Raw genomic sequence first — 27,313 nt, forward strand, 5'->3', positions numbered from 1 at the left:
TACGAAATCCATGTGTCTTGCAACTCTGATCTCTGCTGCCCACAAACCCCTGGGCTCTGACACCTTGGAAGGCCCTTGTGGACTCTCCTGCATGCCCCTCACCCTCCCAAGAGAAGGACTGTCCCCCACACTCATTTTGGCTTCACTGTGGGCTGGCGTAGGAACGAGGAGGGCGTTGGGGTCCTCCAGACCTGCCGTGGCCTTCGCTCTACCTGAGCACTTTCACAGCGCAGAAGGCAGGTCTCCCTCGCCCTGCATCTTTCTGGCCTGCAGCAGACAGGGGAGGGGCAGCAGTCCAGGAAGGCTGGGCCACCCCAGGAGAGCAGCCCCAGCAGGTAGAGGAGAACATTTCCATGCAGCCAAGCCATGTGACGCCCCAGCTCCTGCTGGGCTCCTGCTCTGGGGAGCTGCCTGGCTCACTGTGCCACAGGAATTTCACGGCCCCTTTCACCATCTGGCCAGACTGCCTCCTCTGGGACAGAGGCAGAAGCCACACCGTGCTCGGCCTACCTCCTCGGATCCGGCTGCATGTGGTCTGACTTCTGAGGGACCGGGAAGGCGGGGTCCGCTCCGAGCTGGCAGAGCCACTGCCCGCCCCGGGCTGGAATGCCCAGGGCAGGGGCCTCGGCAGGGCAGGCTGGCCAGCCAGGCCCCTGAGCTGCAAACCCTGGGGAGCGAAGCTCCCTCCAGCCCACTTCCCTTTACCCTCAGGACTGGAGCCTGTGGAAAATGGCCTGTGGGTCCACCATGGGGAGGAAGCCTGCCAGCTCTGCTCACTGCCCTCTGGAGTGGATGCCCTGCCCATGCCTGTCCAAGCCACGCACGCAATGCTCTCCCCACTGCCAGGGAGAGCACCTCACTCTCCACTTCTCTAAGCCAATTTCCCTACTCAGCATCTGAATCGTGCAGTGCATCCCACGGGAAGTTGGCACCTACAGTCACCTCTGCAAGTCCTCCTCAGAGAGGCCACCTCTGCTCGACCTCCTGTGCTGGGCACAGCACATCTGGCATGGTGTCCGCCACTGGTGGAACCCAGCCCACTTTGTTATTACAGGAGTGTTTCCTCCTGAGAAACTTCCACCTCACCAGCCGCCATCCTGCCACCCCGGGTCCTAGTGAGCACGTCACCAATACAAGTGACAGCAGGTCCACCTTGGCCTTACCCTCAGAGTGAACCAACGGCACTCAGTGCATGAGCTCTTGGAGTTTTCTAGACTCGTTTTCTGACTCGTGTGGCATCTCACCACAACTCGGTGTCTGCAGCTGGAAGCCCAGCCTGGCCTGATGGGGCCTTGCCAGGCTGCCGGCCAGGTCTTAGGAATGGCCTCGCTGAGCCTGTGGTCCAGAGATCTAGGTAGAATGCAGCTCCTAGCTCTGGGACTCAGGCCGTGTGCTCGCTGGCTGCTTATGGAGCTGCTCGAGCTGATAGGGATCCCCAGATTCTGGCCACCTGGCTCTTTGCAGCCTGGTGGCTTGACCCCCTCCCAGGGGGTGGGCCAGGGTCTTCTGAGACTTTCTCTCATCACCCAGGTGTGCCCGGGTCCACTCTACTCCAGGGCAAACCTCATGCGGGCTCGGGCAGCAGACCTGGGAACCTCAGGGCCACCTGGGATTCTGCCAGCAACCTGGGCATTATTTGGTCAGTCTCTGTCTCCTCAAGACTTAGCTTGTTATAATTTTATAGAGAAGACTAACTTACAAACAAAAAGAAATTAATTACACATGCAAACAAGATCGTTTTTATCTCCAGAAAACAGATGCAGAGCGCAACCCATCAAAAATTTTAAGTTCTCTTGGGGACTAGGGTGCAGCTCGGTGGCAGAGCGCTTGCCTGGCGTGTGTGAGTCCCTGGGTTCCATTGCCAGGGACTGGGGAAAAAAGTCTTTAAGGTCTCCAGATTCCAGTATGAGTCTATGAAACAATGTCAATAGAAAAACAAAATTTAAAAAAATCTTTAAAGTCCTCATAATTAGTGTGAAGCTGGAGCTGTAATTCAGGTGTAATTCAGATCTTTTGATAAGCACGATATCACTTCATCCTTAAGGGAATAATGGGTTTTCAGGAATGCAGCGATTTGGAGGTGACTGTACTGACTGACGCGAATCCTGAAAGTCTCCCTGTCTTCTCAGCCGGGCCGACCTCTGCCTCGGCCCCACTGAATGCAGGAACTCCGCCTACTTGGTGCTCTCCACCCACCTCCACTCTGGAGCACGGGGTAATCTCTAGAAGGGTCCTCATCCCTCTGGACGTCAAAGGGAGGCCAGGAGGCCTCTAGGTGGTGCTAAGATCACACCCTTCTGACCCCCCATCAGGTCCAGCCAACAGGCACAGGGGCCCAGGCCTGCAAACCAGAAAATGCATCCCCAAGTCCTGAGACTTGCGAGTGCTTCAGCTCAGCCTCAGGGACAGAGAGACGGACTTTCTGGTGTTGCTTGATTTCAGTCAGTAGATTTCAATGTGGACGACCACATGAGGCTGGGCTACTGTGGATGTCACAGGCCTGCCAGGCATGCCAGCTGCAACCGCCAGCCTTTCAGCAGGACTGAGGCCCCCTTTACAGCTTCTCCTGGGAAGCCAGGGAAGATGCTACAAGTGCACAGCCCCAGCTCCCCTCCCAGTGGTCATTGTCTATGTCCACTGGCAACTCATGGTCCCTCCTGCAGGACTCCAGAACCAAAGGCCTGAGACAGACAGGATGGAGTGGCCAGGCTCCTGCCCGCTGGCCCTTGCACCCTCGTCTGGGACCATCCTGGCCGGGTGCCCACTGCACAGATGTCTCCTTTACCTTCGATTCCTCCCACACGCCAGGGCCATTCGAGGCAACTCTGAGCAAAAGCTCGAATCCTCAGAACGGTTACTGTTCACACATTAAAAAGAGAGCAGAAATCTTCTGAGTCCTGGGAAGACATTTGGGCTAGGAACCCAAAGAGCCCCACCAGCTGTGAGGGAACAGGTTTCTTTCCTAAGGCCACCCCAACGATCAGCCGGAACCAGGCAGGCGAGCCTCCCATGCTGGAGGCCAGAGTCTGAAGTCAGGGGTTCCCTCCCCACCCCTGGCAGCAGGACCTGCTCTCTTCCAGCTCTGGTGGTGCATGGCTGGCACACAGCACCCCGGTCCCTGCCTCCATCCCCACGTGGCCACCTTCCCCACACCTGTGTCCTAGTCTCCCTCCTCCATGAGGACACTGCTCATGTCGAACTAGGAATCTAGCTCTGATCACATCCAAATAAGGCCATGCTCGCAGGTGCAGGAGTGAGGATGTGGGAGCAGGCAATGCACGCCACTGGACTCACACTTTCTGAAAGACAGCAAAGGAGAAAGGAGGGAAACGTTTCTCCTACTGCCTGTCAAGCTTGGGTTCAGCTGTCAACCGCCCAGCTCCAACAGCACAGCAGGCGCTGGAGAGGGTCCTCCCTGTCCTGTGCTGCTGGCCAACTGAGGGGCTGCAAATGCCAGAGGGCAGGTGGAGAGATGAGCCAAGAAGAGCAGAGACGGGGAGAGTGCAGACTTGCACGGCAGGTCCTCCCAGGCCATAGGCCTGACTATGCTGGTCAGGAGGCTTGAGGACAGACGCTGCACACCTGCAGGGGCAGGAGGACCTGGAATGCCCTGCCACCCACCACTGCACCCCAGCAGAACAGCAGCTGAGGACGGTGGAGACCCACGCCATACACAGGAGCCAATCCAAGCGGAGGCCAGTCTCCACAAGCCCAGTCCTCTGCAGAGCCAGTAGGTCCGGGGCAAAGGACCCGTAGCTGGCCTTTGGGGACTGCGACCATGTGAGACGAGCCCCTGGGACAAGCCCAGACCAGAAGTAGTGAGCCACAGAAGCCTCCAGAAAGAGAAGGGCCCCTTTTAAAGCCACGACCCGTCGTCAGACAGAAAGGAGGACAAGAAGAGGACTAAAGCACATTGTATTCAAATCCCAGAAACATGTCTTTAAAATGTAAGTGGCATGAAAGGTCCATCTAGAAATTTAAAGCATCAAGCTGAGGGATGAGAAGAGATCATCCTCTACATCAAACTACAGAGGTGAGAAGAGGAGCAAATGTGTCTTTAAACAAGAGCAGTAATCTGGGAGGTTTAATAAGCAACTAATAAGAGCTTCTTAAAATGTTGAAGAAACAGAGAAAATGGAAAAAAGAATATTACCAAAGAAAGAAAACAAAAAACCCTCAGGACCAGACTCCAGAGTGCTCCCGTGGAGTGCTCCCTCGGATCCTCCCACGGCCACCGGGAAGATGACCACGGGTTCGGCCCCGGCGGTTCGCAGAGAAGCGGAACCCACAGGAGCCGTGGCAGGGTGACTGTGAGAAACGGCATCCTCCCCAGGCTGGTCAGGCCAGGCCGCACCCTGTAGGACCACCAGCAGGCCAAACCCCCAGGGTGGCAGTGCTTCCCTGCAAACTTCCCTCTGGTCTGTCCTTCGACTCTCCAGCCAGGCCCAGGGGCATGGAGGACAGTCCAGCTGACTGCAGAGGCCCCTGGTTCCAGGGGATGCCATCGTAGCCACAGGGAATGGAGTGATGGGCACTGTAGCCTCTCCACGTCGTTCACAGGCAGCCCCGCAGACGCCATCCCCATGACGCTTTGAAAACCTAGGTTGGGGCGGCAGAGACAGAGGGACAGAGACAGAGAAAAGGAGCTCGAGGAAGACTCAACAGTGGCACTGGAACCAAGAGCTGGGGTGGCCGTGCTCACAAAGCTCTTAGGAGAACAGTGCTGGCAGGATCCAACGACCACCAGATACCAGTCCAGCGAAGCAGGAAGGCCACGGCTGTGGCCACGCCTTGCCCGTCCTCCACATTCCTCTGCCCAGGGCTCTCTCCTGCCCCCTGCTCCTCCGCCGGGGCTCTTGGGCCTCCTTCCCCACGCCTGCAGGGTCACCCTGCTGCTGTGGAGTGAGCTAACCTCTCACGGGCTCACCAGTGAGGCCAACTCCAGGGCACTGTTGCCGGACCACACGCTTCTCACCCTTGCCCTGGCCGAGAGCTGGACTCCCGCCCACAGACAGGCCTCCAAAGACCAGTGCCTGCCCGTCTCTTCAGCCCCATTGGCCACTCCGCTCATGACCACACCTGAGTTCTAGGCCTCAGATGTTCTGCCCCTGCTGCTCCCTACCCCTCAGCCAAATGCAGGGATAAGCGCCCATCAGACTTCCCCTGGCTGTGGGCTACATCGTGACGCACAGGCCGTCCCGTAAGAGCACAGCATCCCTTTAAGGAGATGCCGATTGACGTGTGTCTGCCCTTGCTGGAACCCTGCTCCTGTTTTACTTAAAGATCCACCAACCAGCCTGAACCCTAAACTTCATCCCATGAGGAGGGACATGTCTCTGACTTCCCTGGCCCAGCTGCTCTGGAGACCAAGGACAAGGACCTTACGCAGGTCTGTGTGTCCCTGTCCACTAGATGCAGGCAGCCTCTCGTCTCTGATTTGTCACCCCTCCACCCGTCTGCTTTCCCCTGCTCTCTTATGGGATCAGATGGGCTCAGGGCTGTCCAGGCTGCTAGACTCTTTCTGGAGCCCTGTGTGGAGAGGGCCAGGCCAGGGCCCTCCTGGGACACAGCAAAACCCTTACAGAGGTGCCTTGGGAAGCCTCTCCAACAACCCCCTTCAGGTGGAGGGCCTTCCCTGACACAAAAGCCAGGTCCCCTGATGCAGTGACACAGAGCAGGGCTTGGGGACAGGCAGGTACGAGGCTGTGGTGGTACCTGCTGTTCTCCCAGGCCAGGACCTGGCCATGCCACCTACGAGCCAGCGGGTGAGAGGACCCTCATGCCCGCTTGCCCTGTGGCATGGCCCAGCTGTCTGCCTGGCACAGAGATACCTGCTCTGGAAACCTCCCCTCCCCAGGGCTTGAGGGCCCCCTGTTTGGCACAGAATTTTGGGGGGGAATATCCTCCAAGTTTCAGATCCTGGAGAGAGAAGGATTGCGTGCCGCCCTCCACACTGAGGCAGGGAAGATGAATGAAGCATCGGAGGCTGGGCTTCCACCGGCTGGAGTTACCCTCCTGCCTGACCCTTCATTCCCCTGCCGGGAAGCAAGTTCTAATGAGACCTGGTTGTCAAGCACAGGTGAGGCTGGCTAGCAGCCATGTTTGTTTATTGACAAAACACTCTGGTCATCTCCAGTCACAGATCAAAATAGATCTAAAGACAAGTAACAGAATACCATCCTGAGCCTGATCTATTTCCGGCATGTGTGTGTGTGGTGCTTGGAGTGCAGAGCATCTCACAGGACGTGCAGTTACAGGGAGAATGTGGCCAGCACTGGTGAAACATGGGCCCGTCGGAGAAACGAATGGGCACTGGGCACTGAGGGGCTGCCTGCCTCCAGGGTGTGTGACTGTGTCCACAGCATGACCCTTCCCTGTGCAGGCTTGGCCTCCGACCGAGTCTGTCCTCTTCCTCCGGCACCTCCTATGTGCGCAGTGAACCCAAGTTTCCAAAGTCAGCACCTCCTGTCTCGCTATCATGGCCCTGGAACGCTCTGCTTGCTTAACTATTGTCAACTAAAGCTCTCCAGGAAAAGTGCCCTGTGAGCCCATGTCCTGATAAAGCTGGGGCCTCCCGGACCTCCTTACCCCCACAGCACAGGCTGGAAGCTGCACTTGAATTCCTGCCGCCAGCGCCTCATGCCAGACGTCTGGGCTGGGCAAGTGGAGCCGAGTGTTAACCACTTGCATCCAGACCTCCAGATCTAAGCTCCAAGGCCGCCGGTCTAGGGACAAGAGTCGGACGGTGGGCACCGGCCTGCACCTCAGCACTGGGGGCCTGGCCCTGCTCCCCTGGCAGGATGCGCCAGCGACTCTGGGACGACCCTGGGCCGCCCACCCACCGCAGCGGGGCAGGGTGGAGGCAGTGGAGCCGCCACCAGGTGGCAGTGCATCTGCGGGGAGCCCGCCAGGCCCCGGCCGGCGCCAGCCCCCGCCTGGGACTCACTCCCAAATTTGACCCACAGGGCGATGCGCTCACTGGATCGGAATGGAAGGCACCGGCGGAGCGTGTTTCGGCACAGCGCCTCGCTCTGCGGGGCTGTCTTCCTTTCCTAATTTAGCTTCCTGAGCTCTCGCTGGAGCTGCGTACATGATGTGATCTTGGCCGCTCCCACTGGCAGATTACGGACTGGCAGCTGAAAGGAGTCTCCCAGGGCTCATCCGGTCTCCCGTGTGGACTGGAAGCAGCTCACAAGTCAGGGGGCCGCCCGCCGCCGCAGCACCGCGGGAAGCCGGAGCTCCACCTCTGCGCCCTCTGGTACAGAGCTCTCCTCGCCTACTCCGGGGGTACCGCGTCCCCAACTCCTCGTCTTCAGGGCAGCAGAGTCCCGGGGAGGAGATGCCCCATGTGTATTACTATTCAGTGCACATTACGAGGACTTTTTAAAGTCGGGAAGAAGCGTGCCTTTGGAGGTGCAGAGGGACAAAGCACCCCAGCCAGCTCTGCAGCAGCCTCTGCCCGATGGGAGCCAACTTCCCAGCAACCCGGGTCCAGCTGCTGAAGACCACAGCAGGGGTCAGGGACACTTGCTTGTTCTCTTAAGCAAGCAGACCATGGGATGACAGGGGCCCGCAGAGGCACCCAGAGTGGTGAGGCCACAGAGCACCTGGTCTGCCTCTCCCTGGGCATGTGGGACCTGAGGCTGAGACACTGCTCCAAGCCCTGCTCACTCGGGGCACTGGAAGAGGATGCCATGGTGAGAGGATGGGGCAACAGGCTTTCCTGAACCAAGTTCGAGGGCAGCTCAGCGGGCATGGCCTCACTCCAGGGCCTCTCCGGCTCCTCTCCTTGCAGCTGCCCTTAGCTGCTGCACTTCCTTGTGAAAGTCCTTGCCAGAAACTTCCTTGGCCCCAGTGCAAGTGCCCCCAGCCCCTTAGGCTGTGTTGGCCGCAGGCTTCTCCCGGGACTTAACAGGATGTGAAAGGAGGAGAGTGGGGCTGGGTGCTAGGAGGGTTCCTGTCTCCCTCTCTGAGGAAGCTTCTGGGAATGTGCAGTGACGCTCCTGGTCTGAGAAGTGCTGACTCAGGGTCTGTCCAACGTGCCCGCGTGCTCTGTCCCTTGTTGCTGGCACATGATTGACACACATTGTTCCTTGGGTCCACCTCTTCCCTCAGCATCAGCACCATGAGGCCTCAGGAACTCAAGTTCCTCCACCACCTGACCACGTTGATCAGGACACAAGGCCCTTCATGCAACACGTGCGTATCGGGTCTCGCTGTGTCTCTGGCATTCACCAGGACAGTGCACAGAGTGGAGAGGACAGAGGTGGCCCTGCTTGGAGGAGCTGAAAGCATCACAAGGAGAGTCCTTGAGGAAGCAAACACTCCATCCAGTGCCAAGAGGTAGCAGGAGGGCTGGGCAGGATGCAGAGAGGCAGGACATCCGGGCAGACGGCTCCAGAGAGAGCCCCTGGGAGGCCCCTGTGCGAGGGACACTCACAGCCAGGTTCTGAGGGCCACAATCACTGAGCCCAGCCAGCAGAAGGGCTTCAGCTCCTACTAGTGACATCCCCGGAAAGCCAGGCCTGTGGACGCCAGGCTGCCAGCACCGTGGTCCTCCAGGGCTGCACCGGCACTGTTCTTGGCAGACCCCTGGGCCTGACACCTGCCTTCACTGTTGTTCGATACCCTTTCTCTATGCTAGGTCTTCAAAACATCCCCATGAGTAGGGGGTTGTGTATGTTTTCATTCTCATTTGAAAAATTGAAACACCAAATCTCAGGGAGGCGTGCAACAGGTGTGTGAATGCAGAACTGAAGCACAAAGTCTGGCCCGAGGGCCGTCTTGGCTTCATCTGAAGGTTCTGGGTTCTAAACGGCAAGACTCCCAAGAGCACAGAGCTGAGTCAGAGGAGCCCGACATAGGCAGTCCCGTGGACGGGGTGCTGGCTGGGCAGACAGTCTGCTGAGATTCAGCCTGCAGCCAAGCTGCATGGAAACCGCAGTCTGACCACAATACAGGTCTGCCCTAAAGGGTCTCGCCCAGGCAGGCCTTTAGCAAGTCTACAGCAGGACTCCTCTACGGAAGAGCAGAGAAAGCTACAGGCTTCCACGGAGCTAGCGCTCAAGAAAGAGTCCCACAAAAACTTGAAGAAAATCAGATCGTACTGTTTTCACCGTCTGACATGCGATTGTGCCAAGTCATAGGCTGTAGACCCTCCTGCAACTCCTGGGTTGCCTGGCCATGAAGGAGTTAAAATTTAAGTGCCCATAATTAAAGCACAGAATCTGTAGTCTAGCAAATGAACTTAGGAAAAGAAACAAAGAGGGACAGGCTTGAGGCCTGAACATACCTTAACAAGCCTAAAATAAGACTGCCAAAACATCAAAATCTAACTGGCCATGGAGGATAAACAATCTCCACAAGGCCGTGGACCATCTGGTGTCACCCACTTTCCCCCTTCTTCCCTTTTCTTTAAGGTTAACTTGACCCCTGCTAACCAAAATAAACTGCCCTACCACATTGCTGGAATGTCAATTTGCACGTACTACTTGCTGATGTAATCAATGTAGTCATGTGCCCGCTTATGTTTGAATCAGCCAATTATGTGTACCCATGCCAAACTCCCTAACTTTTCCTATATAAACCCCTGAGTTGCAACGCTCCTTAGAGAAGTCCTCTTATTCCCTGGGTTCAGGCTGACGTTGAGGGCAAGACCCAAACATGGAATTTTCTTGACCTCTGTATTTAACTCCAATCTCTAAGTTTGATCTTAATCATCCAGCAAGCCAGTCTCACTAGTCATAAAGTAAGAGTACTGGGCTTTAACTTTAATGTCCATAACTTTACAGTTATTTACCCTTTTATCTAACTGGAGTCTGTATTAGTACTGGAAGTTACCACTATCTGTTCTATAGGTGATGGCTTATTATCACAAGTTACCTAGGTTGTATGTTCTGGAAGCAGCTACTTCTGCAAAACAGTAACAAGCAACAGTTTTACAAAATGAAATTAGCAAGAGTAAAAACATATTCAGCTTGTATAATAGCTATCTTGAATTTGGACTGAGAACCATATTATATCCCCAATTTGAGATCATACTACTTTTACAACAAAAACCAATCTTTTGACTATAACTTTAAATAAGCTGAAGTCTGACTTATTTTGGAGTCACTCTAACATGCAGTAAGGTGGAAGGCACAGCCTTATATCAGGTAAGGCGTGGCTCTTTACAGATCTTAAGTGTTCTAATTCTGATGTTGATCTTTGCTTCTTCCTTAAATATCATTAAGTAGTTAATAGGTCCCATAATAGAACATTAAATGATAAAAATAAATCCCCAATAAAATGTACCCCTTAAGTTTAAGATTACCATTACAGACAAGTTTATTCTGGAGAATAGCAGCGCTTGATAAATTCCCTGCTTTAAAAACTTGTATACCTGGAAAATATGAACACATTTAATATTCAACGAGTGACCATTTTACAATTACCTTGACACTTTTTTCTTACCAAATTTAGCTTTTAAAGAAAAATGTAGACTCTGCAACACAGCACAACACTCTACAACAGTTGTTCAACCACAATTGTATACACCCCAATCTTTAAGACTAATTGTTTTAAAGAATAAAACTTAATAGACACAAAGTTAAGAGTAAATTAGCGTTTCAAATCCTTGTCATTTTACCCTGTTATTTTACCATATAGATTAGACTTTGATTTATATCAGAACATTAGTATTTTACCTTAGGAAAAATCTTAAATAGTTTTAACTGATTGTCTCACATACTTGTAACCAAATTAGTTACACACAAACTTGCTCAAACTTTCTCTTCACTTACACAGACTTTCTTAGCACTTACTTAGACCCTCATGTATTTCATCACAGAATCACTTTCTTACCCCAAAACATTTCCTTTTTCCTTCTACTAAATATATATCCATACCCAGAACCTTTTATTTTCTCTTCATTTACACTAACTTTCTGTCGACACCTTTTTGTTCACATTCTGAGACAACTCTCATGAAATTTCTGAATTTAGATAAATTACTCCATTTTAGCAAGATAAAATACTTTGTCGTTTATAGTACTCTAACTGAAACACAGTAAGAGGAGAGATGGTAACTCTAATTTCAAACCTAAGAGCTCCTTGGAGCTTTGCAGAACTGGAGGGGGAGCAGGGGCAGTGATAAGGAAGCAGATGGAACGCTTATCCTCCGGGTTGGGGTTTTACCTGTTAGGACATAACTCTTAATAACCTTGTTTTTAGTAATGACACAAAGCAATTCTAAACACTTTTTAATTTACCAACCTATGAAAACACCAATAATGTTTAAGTATGATACCCCACGGAATTTAAGGACTTAAGAGTACTTAATGTTATTTAACAATTAGCATTTTAACTTTGTAAATTAATCAGATGTCTTTACAAACACATTAGAGTAATCCCGTACATGTTAACTCTAATTCACTTATTCTGTAAAAACCAAGATATCAGACAAGTGTCCTGAACAGTATTTGCTGTCTCTTTCCTGTTGAAGAAAAGTCCTAGAAACAACTGATATTAGACATTGTTTAACATCAACATTTCATTAGTTTGACCACTTAGCCCAGGAGTTTAAAATGCACCTCTTTTTTTTTCTTTTTTTTTTTCTCTCAGGTTAGTTCTGCCTCTCCCACTGAAACTGCTACACTTCACATTCTAATACAGACTTCAGCAAGGCCAGGCAAGGGGGAGGGAGGGATTGCCCAGGACTTTTTAACCCTTTTTTTCCTGGTTGAGAAATCAGGTTAGGTTTGAATGCAGAAAATCACAAAACATTATTTCCCACCACTTTTGGGGAATGGAGCTGCTGAGCTCTCCGCCTAGGGGGACTGGAGTAAACAAATCTCTTAGGAACAAGGAGAAGGACTGTAAAGTACCCTGCAATGAGTATCCCTAAGCCTAAGAATAGGGGACCTGAGGGAGGACAAAGGGAGCCCATCCTCCGACAAAAAACACCAAACACCAAAACAATATAAAGACAACAGACACTAACACGTCCAAGCACACTCGTCCGCGCCTAGACTTGAATAGGCAGCCGAACGCGACCTCTGACGGGGTAGGACCCTGCGTCCACTCCCGCCTGGATAGAAGGAGCACTCCGTCTCCTTCGTTCCGAAAAACCACAGTCAGGTCCTCCTGACTGCCCTCCACCCATGGAACGTCTTCCAGGGCTGCAGCTTGCGGGACCGGGGCGTCCCCCCTTCCGCGGCCAGAGGGTCCTCACGGACCACAGAGGCGGCTGCATGGAGAGGGATTCCACGTCCTCTCCCTTGTTTCAAACCGAAACCAAAACTCACATACACACTGCGGGGACACACACAAACATTCAAGACTCACACCAACGTACCTCCAAGGGGTCTTCGAGCTCCTGGGGTCGTGCACTCATCCCGGACGAGCCCCCAAATGTAGGACCCCCCAAAAGGAAGACCCTTACTCGAGTCTCAGGATGGCGCGCTCCAGGAAGCACGAGAGACCGGCTTGATGCAAAAGCACGAGGCACTTTAATAACGGAGCTCCGGGCCAACACGTATCTCACGCAGGAGATAGAGGAGTTGACCACGAGGCTCAGAAATCAGGGGTTTATATAGGAAAAGTTAGGGAGTTTGGCATGGGTACACATAATTGGCTGATTCAAACATAAGCGGGCACATGACTACATTGATTACATCAGCAAGTAGTACGTGCAAATTGACATTCCAGCAATGTGGTAGGGCAGTTTATTTTGGTTAGCAGGGGTCAAGTTAACCTTAAAGAAAAGGGAAGAAGGGGGAAAGTGGGTGACACCAGATGGTCCACGGCCTTGTGGAGATTGTTTATCCTCCATGGCCAGTTAGATTTTGATGTTTTGGCAGTCTTATTTTAGGCTTGTTAAGGTATGTTCAGGCCTCAAGCCTGTCCCTCTTTGTTTCTTTTCCTAAGTTCATTTGCTAGACTACAGATTCTGTGCTTTAATTATGGGCACTTAAATTTTAACTCCTTCAGCCACATGCTCAGCACTCCAGACATGCAGGTGCAGGAAGGCAGTGGGCTGCTGTCCCATGTCAGGAGGCTTCAGGGACCTGGATTATGGAGAAGACTGTTGCTGGATGCTCCCTGGTGTAGGACGAGCAAAGGAAGACAAACGCATGAGAAGAGCTGAGCAAGCTGCACAGGCCAGGCCAGGACAGTGAGCCCCACAGGGAGCACGTGAGCACGCACCGACACACACCAGCATGGAGGACATCAAACCAACAGAGGGTCCTGGGAAGGACCAGCAGAGGCCAGCTGCTGGACACCTCAGAGAGGCCTCAGAAGCAGCCAAGCTCCATGGGGCCATTCCACGGGGGTGGGGATGAGCTGAACATAAGGGATACCCCCAGGGCTCAGGGTGGTCAGTGAGGATGCACAGGCCTATAGAGAAGGTCAGTTCTGGAAGCCCAGGACTGCTCGCCTGGGCACACAGCGAGGAGCAGGCCTCTGGGCCCATCCTTCTCTTCACACTCCACAGCTCCCTTTCCCACTCAGGACCATCCATAGACAGGTTGTCAGACAAATGACCACAGGGACTTCCAGGGAAGGGGGTGGACACAAATTGCCAAAATGTTAGAGTTCTCACTGAGAAGGCTGGGTGAGGCCCACAGCTGGAGCAGGACTATCTACCGGTGGTCGCTGTCCCAGGGACATTCAGGGCAGGCTGTTGGCTCTTCCCCTCCAGCCCCAAGGCTGCAGCGTCTCTACTTGCCAGGGCACTGCAGAGTCAGCCTGAACCTCAGAGCCTGATGAGTCCAGCTGTAGTCCTCTGCAGGAAGCCAGGTCCTCGTGTAGCCTGCACTGCCCGGGCTTGGGCCCTGAGTGCTGACCCAGCACGACATGGATCCAGAGGCACACGTTCTTCCTTTCACCATGACGAGAGCCCCTGTTTCAGGCGCTGGCCGGGCCTGCAGAGATGAGCGGCAAGCAGAGCTCCGCGCTGGCTGCCCGCACTCTCTCTCACTCCCACCATGGGTTCTGTTCGACCTTGCTTTCTCTTTACGAGTGAGTAGAAATATTAGCTGGCATCACGACCTTACTGGTACACAGGAAGGCTGAACCATCAGACCCACAGAGCTGGACCCTCTGGAGTCTGGTGACTTTGTTCTGTGGTCTCGGTTCTTTGGGCTGTTGCATCAGCCCAGGTGGTTCAGAAGCAATAGAAAAGCCTTCCTCACAGTCTGGAAGCCTCCTTGTCTGGTGAAACCCCATTTCTGGTTCATAGACAGTGGCTTCTGTGTCCTTGCAGGGTGGGAAGGGTGAGGGAGCTCTCTGGGCCCCTTTCCTGAGGACACTCACCCACCAGAAGCTCCACCCTCGGGCCCTGGTCACCCCCAACAGGCCCCACCTGCTGACACCTTCTCCTTGAGGGTCAGGACCAACGTGCATTTTGAGGGACCACAAACATCCAGCCCACAGCAACAATTATTTAGACTTGTATGCATATGCTGGTACAGTTACAAGACATAGGTGTCCTATCAAAAAAACAGGCCTTCGTGGGTTAGGGACAGTGAGAATATGGTTAAGTCAAGCTGTATTTCCCTCCAAACAATGGCTGAAATCTCCCTGGAAAATATATCAGAAGAATGTTCCTCCGGAGGTGTTTACAGACCCTCATCACATCCACGCAGGCATGGAGAGAGGTCTCTACTAGAGACGCAGTCTCCTGACACACCACCGAGGACTGGGTGGACACGGAATCCGAGGTGCACCACACACCATCACCACCTGACACAACAGGGCCACCTGACACCTAGCAGACAGGCAAAATTCAAAATGGCGTATGAATAGATGCAGGTGCAGGCGTATTTAGACATAGGTAAATGCACACGACACATAAAGTATCGTACCGTGAAATGCTTCACCTCACCCATGTATGAGGTGGCAGACGGACCCTGACCAGGAAGACTGCAGGAAAGAGGGAGCCCATGACCTGCTGGGGAGGCAAGAGGACAGGGCTGAAGTGGGGCTGCCATCCTTGAGGCTGAGCCCTGCGGAGAGTCATGACACTGCTCTGTCTGCTGCTGCGTGTTTGACTAGAGTTTGAGATTCAGACTTGGAGTGGGTTTGATGCTTTCCATAATAAAAAAGGTTTTTAGACAATTACTCTATCCGTCAAGGTTCCAAACATCTCTCAAAGGTCACCGTGAGGAGCAAGTGTCCCCTTCTCAGGGACCCTGATGGAGACCTCGCTCCAGAGGACACACTAACCATCTTCCTGTAGCCAGCCCACAGTACGCCAAGTCGACCCTGCTGGGACCTCCCTGGCCCTGGGTATCTCTGTGGCCTTCCTCCACAGTGGTCATGTTGTTCCTCCCTGTCAGCCAGGCTGACGAAACGCCAGGTTGTGCCTGCCCCTCTGCGGCGCTCAGGCTCTGCAGAGCACTTGGCTGACGGCTATCTCCTGTCTTTCCACAGCCTGTCAGGATGCCCGCGGGCCACATCAGCCATGAAGAAGGCGAAGCTGTCTGGAGAGCAGATGCTGACCATCAAGCAACGTGCCAGCAACGGTAACCACGCCCCGGGCCCTCTTTCCCCCACAGGAAGGGCCAGCAGCTCTGTGCCCCCGACTTCACTGGTTTGGCCCACTGTCCCCAGAAGGCAGGAGCAGAGGTGATTCCGGCCCCAGGGGCTCCAACACTGGGCTGCCTTCCCCTCTGGTTCCCACATACCGCTCTCCTGCCTCTGCCCTCGGGCCTCAGTCCTTGGTCTCCCGCAGGGAGCAGGTTGGGACACTCAGGGCCTGACAGCAGGGCCATAGAGCTCTGCCTGTTGACCCCGCCCCTTCCCTCAGCACACTCAACGCCTGATTTCCTTGACTCCATCTGCAAAGTCCATTTCCTTTCAAGTGTTTCTGTTGCTGCTGACCCGCCTCAGTGCAGGTTTGCCAAGGAGATCAGAGGCCTCAGGAGTGTGGGGGCGAGAACAGTCACAGAGCCTAGGACCCTGGAAGCCCACAACCCACCGTGTGACTCAGATCCTGCGGTGCAAACTTGCCTGTGCAACAACATTCACCTCCAGGCTCTGCTCCTGTTCTCCTGGAGTACCACAGACCAGAGAAGCAGCTCTGTGGCCCAGGGCAGTTTCCCCAGCAGGGGAGCAGGGACATATGTCTTCCTGTCTCCCTCACCCACTGAGAACAGGTTCCTCTTGTGGTCTTCTTAGTGACAGTCTCCTGCGTTGGGATTTTGTTGGTGACATTGCTGTGTCAACTGACCCTGGGCACAGAGCTGGATGAGCTACAATCTCCGATGTTAAGAGCAAGAGGTGGCCATGAGCCCCAAGGTGCCACACAGGCAGGAACTCCAGGACTATTGGCCTCCATCTCAGCCAGTGAATGACATGCAAAGTATCTTTGCAAACTGTAGAGACACATGCAAATCAAAACGAGAGGGCCAGGGTTGGCAGCCCCTCCCTTGTGCCCTGGTGAGTGGATCAGGGCTCATGCAGTGTCAGGGAGACTATAGAACAAGACTCCTGCAAACGATGGAGTCAGCAGTAACGTGGTCAGCACCTCCCCAGTGGAAGCCTCCCCTTCTCCACCTCGGGAGGTGTGGAGAATGGGCTCAGGCCCAGGCCATCTCCCCGAGGCCGGTGAAGCAGGAGCCCAGCCCACTCACAAGACAGCCTCACTCTGGGTTCTCCAAAGAAGCCGGAGAGCACCGCAGAAGGCAGCAGCCTCCTGAGGCCCCACCTCACCTGGAAGCCTGTGCTCTGAAGCCCACCTCGCCGGGGGCTCCATGACCCACCCTTACAGTCCCAGTGGAGGCCACTTCCCGACCCCAACACAGGTCCCGAGGGCAGCTTCCCCGTGCCCAGCACACACGGGTCTGCTCTCCACTGCGTGGCACTCGAGGTCTGCAGACAGCCGTGGCATCGCCCCTGCAGCGCTGCACCTGCCAGCACAGGCCCAGAACATCCTCCTCTAGCCGGTCATTCACCCAGGCACCTGGGGGCGGGACACCCGCCCCGCACTGTGAGCTCCTCCAGCTGCCTCCAGCCACAGGCTCACGCTGCCCAGTACCGGGCTGGGTGCCAGTGAGATGGAGCCTGCTCAGTCTGCATCACAGAAGTCCCCAGGTCCACCGCCCGTCCCTGTCAGGTCCCTGCATCCCAGACAGGGGGCCTGGAGACCCCGGAGCTGGCCTCTGCTTCCCTCTCAGTCCTTCTAGAAGGAACATACTAGCTCCATGCTGTGCCCACACCTTGCAAAACACTGTCATGGCACCTCGCCCAATGGCCGCAGGGTCAGAGCCAGACCCCGAGGCAAGCCCGTCCGACCTTTGTCCATCGTCTGTCACTGATGAAGGACGAGGCTGATATGGGGTGGGTTGTTCAAAACGACTGAGAGACAGATTTTCAGGCCGCTCACACTGGGAGCTCTTGCCTCGGCAGACAGTGGCCGCTGCCTGGTGGCCATCTCTCAGAGCATCCCACTGTGGGCTCCCTCCCAGCAGGCCTGAGCTGCCCGTCGTCAGCAGCACTTGCATCTCTACGCAGGACTGCTCCACACTGGGCCTTCTTATCTTACCACATTCTTTTCATTCACCAAACACAGCACCCACGGCCACCCAGTGACCCCCTCCTTTTCCTCTCTGGTTTGCAAGGACTCCATGAAGGGCAGCGTTCTGGGTGGTGCCAGGCCTGTCGGGCTGAGTGGGTCCTCTGTCCACAGAACTTCCAACACGTCAGCCATGGGAGCTCACCTTGAGAGGGGCCCCAGGCGGGATGGGTGACCGGCGCCAGCTGCAGTCCCAGGCCCTGGGTTTCCAGCGACTGCACCTGTGGCATTCCGCTCTCCCTCCCTTTGCATACTCACCCAGGAGACCTCAAGGCCTAAGATGGAGAGAACCCCCTGCCTTTTGATCTTGGCGCCACAGGCGAGCTGGCAGCAGAGGGTGCCCTGCGGAGCAAGAAGCAGCATCGAAATCCCTGGCTTTGTTCGGTTTTGGCACTGGGATTGACCCCAGGGGCGCTGCACCACCTCCTCCTCCGCCCTTTTTACCTTCTATTTGGAGACAGGGTCTCTGAGTTGCCGAGGCTAGCCTAGAACTTAGGATCCGCCTGCCTCCGCCTCCTGAGTTGCTGGGATTCCTGGCGAGCGCCCCCACACCACGCCATTGCCTGGATACACCAGGCCTGATCTGCTCAGCCGGCTGGGGTCTCACGCATGGGCTGTCCTCTGCCAGGATGGCCCTCCACTCAAGGGTCAGGCACAGCCTTGCCTGGACTCTGAGCAGGGTGAGGGAGGGCTCTCACCACCCCTGCCTGCTGATGAGGGGCAGAGGACTGGGAGCTGGCTGCCTCTGGTGACTGAGGAGCGGTTTTCTGCATACCTCAGGTGGCATTCCCCTCTCCTGCTCAGGTGTCCTGAGGTGTCCTGGGGGAGAGGTGGAGGCGGGGTGGAAGGACTCTTCGAAAGTTATGATTATTTTTCCTTCACATGACTATATGTTTTTACTCAGAGGTGTATTTCCCACGCAAATACAAAAAAGAACAAAGAGATCTCAAAATTCTGCCTACTGTTCCTGGTGGTGATCTGAACGTACTGACTTTGCCACTACAGGGATAGAAAACGACGAGGAGATCAAGCAGCTGGACGAGGAGATCAAGGAGCTGAACGAGTCCAACTCCCAGATGGAGGCCGACATGCTCAAGCTCAGGACTCAGGTAGCGGTCTCCAGAGCCTCCGTCCTCTCCAGGAGCGCCCTGCACGGGGCCGGCGGCCAGGAGCCACCTTGCTCTCCCCCTCTCCCCGCATTCCTTCTCTCTTCCACCTGTGTCCTGGTCCCCGCTGGTCTCTCCACCACAGAGGACCTGCGGTGACCCCATGGCCGTGGGAGTCCCCTTTCTGTGTGGGGGGTGCACGCGTGAGTGCCCTTTCCCAGAAGACCACCTGCCACTGCCAAGGCCAGGGTTCCCCAGGTGTTCCAGGCCCTGGGGGTCACATCCCACTGATGGTGGCAGGGTCACAGTGGGACTCCCGGGTCACAGAAGAGCCCTACTTATCACTCGGTGCCCTGGGACAGCTGCTGTGCAGATCCCAGGCCTGATGGCAGGCAGGGGTGGGTGGTTCCGAGCACCTGCAAGTGAACTGGCAGAGGAGACCGCCTGTCCCTCCTGACACAGGGCAGCCTGTTGGTCTTCTACCTGTGGACACACTGCCTGCTGTGTCCTCAGTCCTCGGTCAGGCACTGCTCCCCTGAGGCCCACCTCAGGCAGTTAAGCCACACGGTGACACTGAGTTGCAACAAGCCAGACAGGTGTGTGCGGTCAGCAAGATGGCAGAGGGAGACCATCACTCCCTGATGCCCCACTGCTACCATGAGTGGACCGAGTCATGACCCTGTGCTGGGGTTCCTTCCAAGGCACTGGGACCCTGCTCAGGGAGGGCCCAGATTTAAACCAGCCAAAGAACAGAGCGGGGAGGGAAGAGGGGAGCGTGGTGCCAGCACTTCTGAATCTTGGATGTCTGCCCAGGAGAAAAGCAGCTCCCGGCCACTCTCTGTAGAAGGTGCAGGGAGGCGCCACCTGCAGGCATCTGTTTAAGGTTGCCAATAATGCAGTGCCACAGACTGGCTGAGTTATAAGGAAAAGAGCCTTATTTTAGCTTTCAAGGGACAGGGACTGCCTCTGGGTATGGTTTCTTATTGGCAGGAAGGTGCAAGACATCACACAGGAGGGACAGGGAGCAAGTGTGTATCTGTGTGGGCAAGTAGGTTTGTGTGTGTGTGTGTGTGTGTGTGTGTGTGTGCGCGCGCACACCTACTGGCCTCTCCTTATAAAACCACCAGAACTCAATCGTAGGACCCCACTCCAGTGACCTTCTAGTCATAACAAGCTCCCCAAGTCCACACCTCTACACCCCTAGCTGGGTTCAATTTACACCTCTTCATGCCGGGCAACAGGGATTAAGTTTCCACGTGTGAAGCCTGGAGACACTCAGGCCACATCCAAACCATAGCATATCCATGACCAAGAGGGTCTTACTGACTGACACAAGCATGCCATTCGCTGTCCAGCCATGAGAATTCAAACTCAGGACAAGCACACCTTTGTGTGTGGAGTAGATGCATGCACCAATTGGAGTATGTCTGAGCAGTGTTTGGGGTCAAGGGCAGACAACTCCTATGTACCAGAAAAACCTAAATCTTCTTATGCACTACAGTTCAATGAGCAGGGGTCTGTTTCTGGGTCTTTAAGCCCCCACACACTCAGACCAGAAGTCCTGAAAGCTCATCCTACCATCTCCACCCAGAACTGCCCAGCTGCCCAAGGCCACCCCCATCCCAGCTGTGCTGGGTTCAGCGCGGCATGCACCTCCAGGTGCTGGAGATGTGCCAGGCCCCAGGGCTCTGGACTCCACAGACCATTAGTACACATCTCATCAGTGCAACCAAAGTGTCCACCAACAGTCACGAGGCTGCAGAGAGCTACAGAGATGAGCTTAACTCAGCCTCTGTACCATGGGAACACACAGAATGCTTCCTGCCAGAGTTGAGAAGAATGCACCCAGAGAACAGGAAGGAGGGGTGCAGGAGCAGGCAGCAGGTGCAGCTCCAGGCCGAGGGAGGTGCTGGAGGTCCGCTGAGCCGAGCCTGGGGGTCCTGCAGGAGGTGCAGGATTCCAGAGCCCCAGCGATGGGGAGAGAAGCACATTCCAGGCCAGGGAAAACAGGAGCACAAGGAGAGCAGTGGGGGTGTGTGAACCTGCCCCTGTGGCCCCGTCATCACCAGGTCAAGTTCAGCAGTTCACCAAGCGGGGAGGGCAGGAAAGTCGGTGCAAGACTTGGAAGAGAAGCTCGCAGCCAGCCCAGGGTGCTGGCGCACTGCCCAGCCTGCGCAGCACGGTGGCTCGTGGCCTCTTGCAAATGCCCTACTGTGCTTCCGCAGGTCAGCAGCAGGCAGCCCTGGGCTGGCGGGTGGCCCTCCACCTCTGCACCACCCAACCAGCACAGACGGCTCCCTGCCCTCAAGTCCTCTGTGGAGCCAGCCCGTCTACCGCTGAATTCCTGTCCGACCCGCCTCAGTGGCAGACAGCAGGGCTCCCTCTACGGGCCTTCCCTGGAGTCTGCCTCCTGCCTCTGCAGCCTCTGACTGGGCATGTGGCAGGCTTCCTGTGCTGTCTGTGAGGCTTGTGCTGTCCTGGGCACTGGGTCCAGCCCAGGAGTCAGACGGCAGCTTTCTAGCCTCGGGCTCACTTGGGCTTCGTCCCACCAGCTCCATGCCCCCTGAAAGCAGCACACCACATCTGTGGCAGGTGACCGTGGGCGGGCACAGCTGGCATGGCCCTGTCTTGGTGTGCCACAAGTGCTGTTATTATGCTTCTGCTGTTTTCTAACCGTTTAAAGAAGCAAAGACAGGTCCATGGGCCTTTAAAATCAAGTCTCAGGGTAAATTGGACCTCTAGGGACCCTGGTCCTGAGAGATGCCCATCCTAGGAAAACTTAGGCCCAGGGGAGACCGTGTGGAGTAGGTGGTGAAAACCCAGGGTCGGGCCAAGTCCTGTGGCCTATCTGAGGCCAATGGGATGTCCTCCAAGGAACCAGAGCAGGTGTGCTGTGCATCAGTCTCAGACCTGGGCACTACCCACAAGCTCACCCTCCTCGGGCACTCCTGCCGTTATGCCAGGCAGGGGATGGTCCTCAAACGTAGATCCATGCAGGGGATGTGCCGCCAGGGCTGTGGGCTAGTGCTCCCATCCCTGAGGGCAAGGACAGGGGATTTCTAATGATCACCTCTGTCCAAGAAACCCTCAGGCCCAGGTCCAGACTCTGAGCAGGGCAGTGAGGCCCTCCTCCAGGAGAGCCTGAGGTCAGAGCTTCTGAAGATCTGAGCGTCACTCCAGGGGGGTGGGCAGGGCGATCTTTGCCCCTGCCCCTGTTCCTGTCCCTCCTCGGCTGTGATCAGCACATCCTGGTGAGGCTGGGATGAAGGCCCTGTCCCCTGTTCCCATCCCTCCTCGGGTATGATCACATCCTGCTGGGCTGGGGAGGGAAGGCCTCGCAGACCCTCCTCTGTGTCCCTTTGCAGTGATTTGTCATTTTGTACTGCTCTGCTGTGCAAACAGCTCCAATGCATTTCTAGGTATTTCTCTGCAATTTGAGTCCCTTGGGCTGGATCAGGCGCCTGGAGGAACAAATGTCCTCATACTGCCTACACTGCCCGACTCAGTGATGGACAGGCCAACAGCCCTGTTGGCCACAATCCTGAGCACCTTGAGAAAGGCCTCGGGCAGTGGGTGGGAGCCGCAGGAGATCTCCAGTCTAGCGTCCCGTGGTGAGCAGGAGGCTCAGGTAGCTGGGGAAGCAGGTGAGGCTGAGTCTCGCTGTGCCCAGCAGCCCGTCTGTCTTCCCTGGCAACCTCCAGCATTGGCACCAGCTTCTCAGCTGGTCCCAGCATGCCTCTCAGCATGTGTGCCCTTGGTGTGCGAGGCTGGGATGCACCCTTTCCCAGACCACGCTTGCTGCATGGCAGAGACCCCCACGTGAGATCCATCCCACTCTCGAGAAGAACACAGAGCATCAGCCCCTCAGGATCCCCCACAATGGCCTGGCCTGAGGACTTGGCAGGACAGCTGGATTTATAGGCTCCCTTAACCCAGAAAGACACTTCTGTCCCCTCAGAGGGTCAGGCTCGTGAGCGGGAGCTTAGGATGAAAGGGAAATTGATCTTAAGTTTATCCCCATAAATGCTGGTGGGATAGGCAGCCGAGGGGCGTGGAGTGTAATGAAGCCCTGGTAGCCCAAGGTGTGGTGTGTCCAGGCCCCCTGCCTTGTGTGTCCATCCCACAGAGGAAGAGAGATGGCCTGTGAAGTGGTCAGAGCCACTAGGCATACAGGGGAGCAGGGCTGGCGTCCTGCTGGGAGGCCTGCCAAGGGTGAAGGCCTGGGGTGCAGGGCCCTGGGCTGGCCCTGCATGGAACAGGGTCAGGGCCTCTGCTCAGGAAGCACCTTCTCCCTGGGTGTTCCCTGCCACCACCTCAGCTGCATTTCACGCTGAGATGCTCACCCTGCACAATGACTCTCTGCCCAGTGATTTCCAGCCCTGGCTGCCGCCGGCCAGTGCCTGGAACACACAGGCCCTGGAGATAGTCACACAGTCTGCCAGGACCCAAGGGACGGCTGCTGGGACTACTCCAGGGGAAGTGGGCCGGCCCACACACCCACTGCAGGCCTGCGAAGGTCACTGGAGCTGGGAACTTAAACTTTATTGACAATCCCAAGAAAAACAAGTGGCAGTCACCCAGGGTGAGCAGGAAGGAAAGCATGATGCAGAGTCCCCAGGACAGTGGCCGGGTTGCTTCCCAGAGAAACCCCATTCACCTCTCCTGTGGGTGTCTGCAGGGTCCCACTGGCTTCCACACAAGACCCGCCATGAAGGTGGGAGGCACCTGGGAAAAGGGGAGAACCTGGATTTAAGCCAAATGTGAAGGAGAAGGTGAGAGTGGGGAGAGGTGGGAGGGGAGAGGAGAGGAGATAGAGAGGAACCCAGAGTGGCCGTGGGAAGCAGACGCCAGAGCGCCAGGCACAGACCAGGCCACGGCCAAGAATCCAGGGCTATGAGGAATGCTCGGCAGAGACTCAGGCATGGTGGCCCTGCCCTGTGTGAGCTGGGAGGACCAAGGCCCCACTCAGGCCCTGGCCCTGGACCCTTAGAGGAAAGAAGATTGATGCAGGAAGTCCGGTAGCCCCCGGCCTGGAGGACAGAGCAGCCCTGGGCCCACCTGAGCAGAAAGAGGAAGGGCATCATTAGGACTCAGCTGTGGCAGGATGAAAAGAGGAAGCTTCAGCACTCAGGCAGTAACTGCAAACCCAGGTACCAGCCTGTCCAGTGAGCCTGCAGGGACAGCTCAGGGCTAGGGATGGTCACTAGGTGAACCCAGGTAACCAGTACTGTCCAGTGAGCCTGCAGGGACAGCACAGCGCTAGGGACAGTCACTAGGGGAACCCAGGTAATCAGTACTGTCCAGTGAGCCTGCAGGGACAGCACAGCGCTAGGGACAGTCACTAGGTGAACCCAGGTAACCAGTGGTGTCCACTGAGCCTCCAGGGGACAGCTCAGGGCTAGAGACAGTCACTAGGTGAACCCAAGGAACTAGCACTGTCCAGTGAGCCTGCGGGGACAGATCAGGGCTAGTGACGGTCACTAGGACACCTCCCTAGAGTAGCCCAGAACCTCAGTGACGTCCCACGCTGGGCCAGTTCCCAAATCTTCAAGTGTAATGAACCAGAAGCCTGAGAGCCCGCGCTTGGGGTGGCCAGTCCACTGCCTGGCGCTGCTGTGCACCGGCGGTCTGGGCACGTGCCAGAGGCGGCATGTGTTACATGTCATGCACATGTGTGTTCTAGATCACCACGATGGAGAGCAACCTGAAGACCATCGAGGAGGAGAACAAGGTCATCGAGCAGCAGAACGAGTCCCTGCTGCACGAGCTGGCCAACCTGAGCCAGTCCCTGATCCACAGCCTGGCCAACATCCAGCTGCCTCACATGGTAAGTGACTGAGCCCCGAGGGCGGCGCCTCTCACCTGGATAGATGTCCTGTGCCATCACTCCATGGTCCTCAGCCTTCGGGCTCCTCGGGCCACCATCCCAAAGCCTTGTCGCTGCCCGCTAGCCTCTTGGTGGGCGGATCCGTGAAGTTAAGTTGCTGACAGGCGGTTTAGTTGATGACGCAGTGCAGGATGCTATGCTCTGTTTTATGCTGTTGTGAATATACTATGAAGAAAATAAAAGTTGTATATGAACTACTATTTAATATCTCGTAGGATCCAATCAATGAACAAAATTTTGATGCTTACGTGACTACTTTGACGGAAATGTATACAAATCAAGACCGTTATCAGAGTCCAGAAAATAAGGCCCTACTGGAAAATATAAAGCAGGCTGTGAGAGGAATTCAGGTCTGAACAGCTGCTCTAGTGGCGAGACTCATGCTAAGAAAGGACGCCTCTTGGTTCTGCTGCTGTGACTTGCCAGAAAGCGTTCCATATTTATTTCTGTCGGAACAGTGTTATGCTTACGAGACTCCACACGGTTCTCTGTCTTGCTTTAAGATAGCACCTGCAGAATAGTTTTTGAATACATTCACATTTTGTACGTTTTCATAAGAGCTGACGTAGTGTGATATGCCATGTAATGTTTATAGCTGCTACTGTATGCACACTGGGGGTATATATATTTCTGAAGAGGTAAGCCGATCAAAATAAATAGAGTGTAAATTCTTTTTAATGCTTTAGTGATTAAATGTTTTAGTATTTTGAACTGAAATGGACAAAAAAGAAAAAGAAAAAAACAGCTTTGAATGACCATGTTGTGGCCCGCGGCCACTTTTTAGACATTATCATTTTGCCTCGTGTCGGAGGACTTTATGGAATTTAAGAAATACATTTTGTGTGCATATTGTTTCATAGCAAGAATTGGTTGCAAAATGCTTTATTTTTGAACAATGCTTGGAAATATTATGTGATTTTTTTGTTTGTTTGTTTTAGGAGGATGGTGTATGGTGGGGGCAATAAATGAGGTTTTTTGCATTCCAAGGAAATGGCATATGGATTAACTGTAAGACATGAAATAAGTAATTTATTGTAAGACAACATCAAGCCATGGAAACTTGGCAGAAGATTCAAAGCAGCTTAAGCAGCACTTTTAAATTAACTCCTAAACATTACATGGTGTGACTCTGGAGACTTCCGTTAAGACAGGACCTTGTCAGAGGTGGACGGCACGAAGATTTCCTTTTGCGTTCTCAGTACCCTCTGGAACAGCCTTCTCTTATCTCTCCCAGAGTCCCGTGCCCCTCTGAACTGTTCCCGCAACGTAGTTTACCTAACAGAAGTTGTGTGTTTTCAATTTGAGCAAAAAGATAATTTAAGAGCATTTATTTCCCCTTTTCACTTTAAAAAAAATCATTATCGTTGCTATTCTCATTTCACGTTTGAGGGACAGAAGCTGACGGCTGTGAGCGTTCTGGTTTCTGGACTGAATTTCCTGCTGGACGGTGGGAAAGCAGCTCTGTAAAGTTTCCCGCCCCTCGCCCCACCTGACCCTGACTCTGAATCGGCTTTGGCCCTATTCAGAGCGCTCTGAGAACGACGGACGCTTACACTCTGCCCTCGCTGGGTCCAGGTGACCACAGACCATTTGCATAGCCTTCTCTGGTTATCGTGCCCTATTCTGAGAATGAATGCAATCAGAGTTTAACCTAACTAGTATACTGCAGCACTTTTTGCTCTGAACTAGGTCATCTTAGACTTCTTACACCTCCAGGATTGGATTGTTCTACTCCAATGACTGCACTATCTGTATGCATAAGACCACTTTGACGGCTGCGTCCCTTCTAAGTAGTCCTTTGACGATGTGTTGTGTTTCCTGATGTTGATTTCTTTAAGTAGCATCTCTCCCTTCCATGTCTTGATGTTATGCAGGAAGTACAAAAGTACTTTAAAATTTTGTTATGAAATAAAAAGATGGGTTTTGTAAAAATTAAAAAAAAATATTTTTAGCAGAACAGGACTTACAGGGTCATTGTCCCCACAATGTGCCAGTCGACTATTTGCACTTACCTTGTCCTATTATCCGTACGGAGGTGTGCAATTCCTGTGTCGGTCGCCTCGCGACAGGAAGCGGGCGGATGAGAGCGGAGGCCCCGCGGCTGACCCATCACGTTGCTGAGGGAGACTACAGGGATCTCACGACGAACATTCTGATACAATACCCGACCTCGGTATATATATATGTATAGATGTACCTACATCCCAGCGGCACTTTATACTGCTCACTGTACAAATGCTTACAGTTCTCCAGGACGTTCATCCCGGCTGGGAGAAGACGCCGTCACTGCTCGGGCCCTGACACGCCCCTCTGTGTGCCACTAGTCCTAGCTGCCATGCTCAGAAATGCCTTTTTGAGAGCGGAAGCAAGGTGCTCACTGTCACCTGATGCCATACGCGGCTGGCCTCGCCCGGGGCCCTGTCGTAGTGGCACTCGCATCCCCTGTCTCGTCTGCAGCTTCTCGGCCAATGTAGTAATGCTTTTAGTAGAGTAATAGGTAGTATCGGTTTGGATTCTCATCGTCATCACCCATGTACAATGGAAAGGGACACTAAGCACAAACCTGCTGCTCATGTGACGTTGGTACATAGTATCAATCAGAGTTCTCTGTGACTGTTGTATAGGGATCACAGTGCCACTGTCAGAATGCTGAGCTTTCATGTGGGTCATTGTGAGTCACCAGAGCTTATTTATTATAACTTATTGTTCATATTCATCTGAGTTGATTTAAGCAATCATTTATCAAGACAGAATTTTGTATAAA

At 54.4% G+C, this 27,313-nt stretch overlaps 1 protein-coding gene across 1 annotated transcript in view; it reads left to right on the plus strand.

Moving 5' to 3' along the window:
- MYT1L (myelin transcription factor 1 like) overlaps positions 1–26,728 on the plus strand; it is a 338,636-nt gene extending 311,908 nt beyond the window's left edge. The window contains exons 22-25 of the mRNA XM_079110560.1: positions 15,414–15,505; positions 18,562–18,665; positions 24,346–24,489; positions 25,488–26,728. Of these exons, the coding sequence (XP_078966686.1) occupies positions 15,414–15,505; positions 18,562–18,665; positions 24,346–24,489; positions 25,488–25,514 (367 nt within the window). The 3' untranslated portion in view covers positions 25,515–26,728. The remainder of the gene's footprint in view (positions 1–15,413; positions 15,506–18,561; positions 18,666–24,345; positions 24,490–25,487) is intronic.
- The last annotated feature ends 585 nt before the right edge of the window (positions 26,729–27,313 follow it).

Source organism: Sciurus vulgaris (assembly GCF_902686455.1).
Source record: "Sciurus vulgaris genome assembly, chromosome: 14".
Lineage (NCBI taxonomy): Eukaryota > Metazoa > Chordata > Mammalia > Rodentia > Sciuridae > Sciurus > Sciurus vulgaris.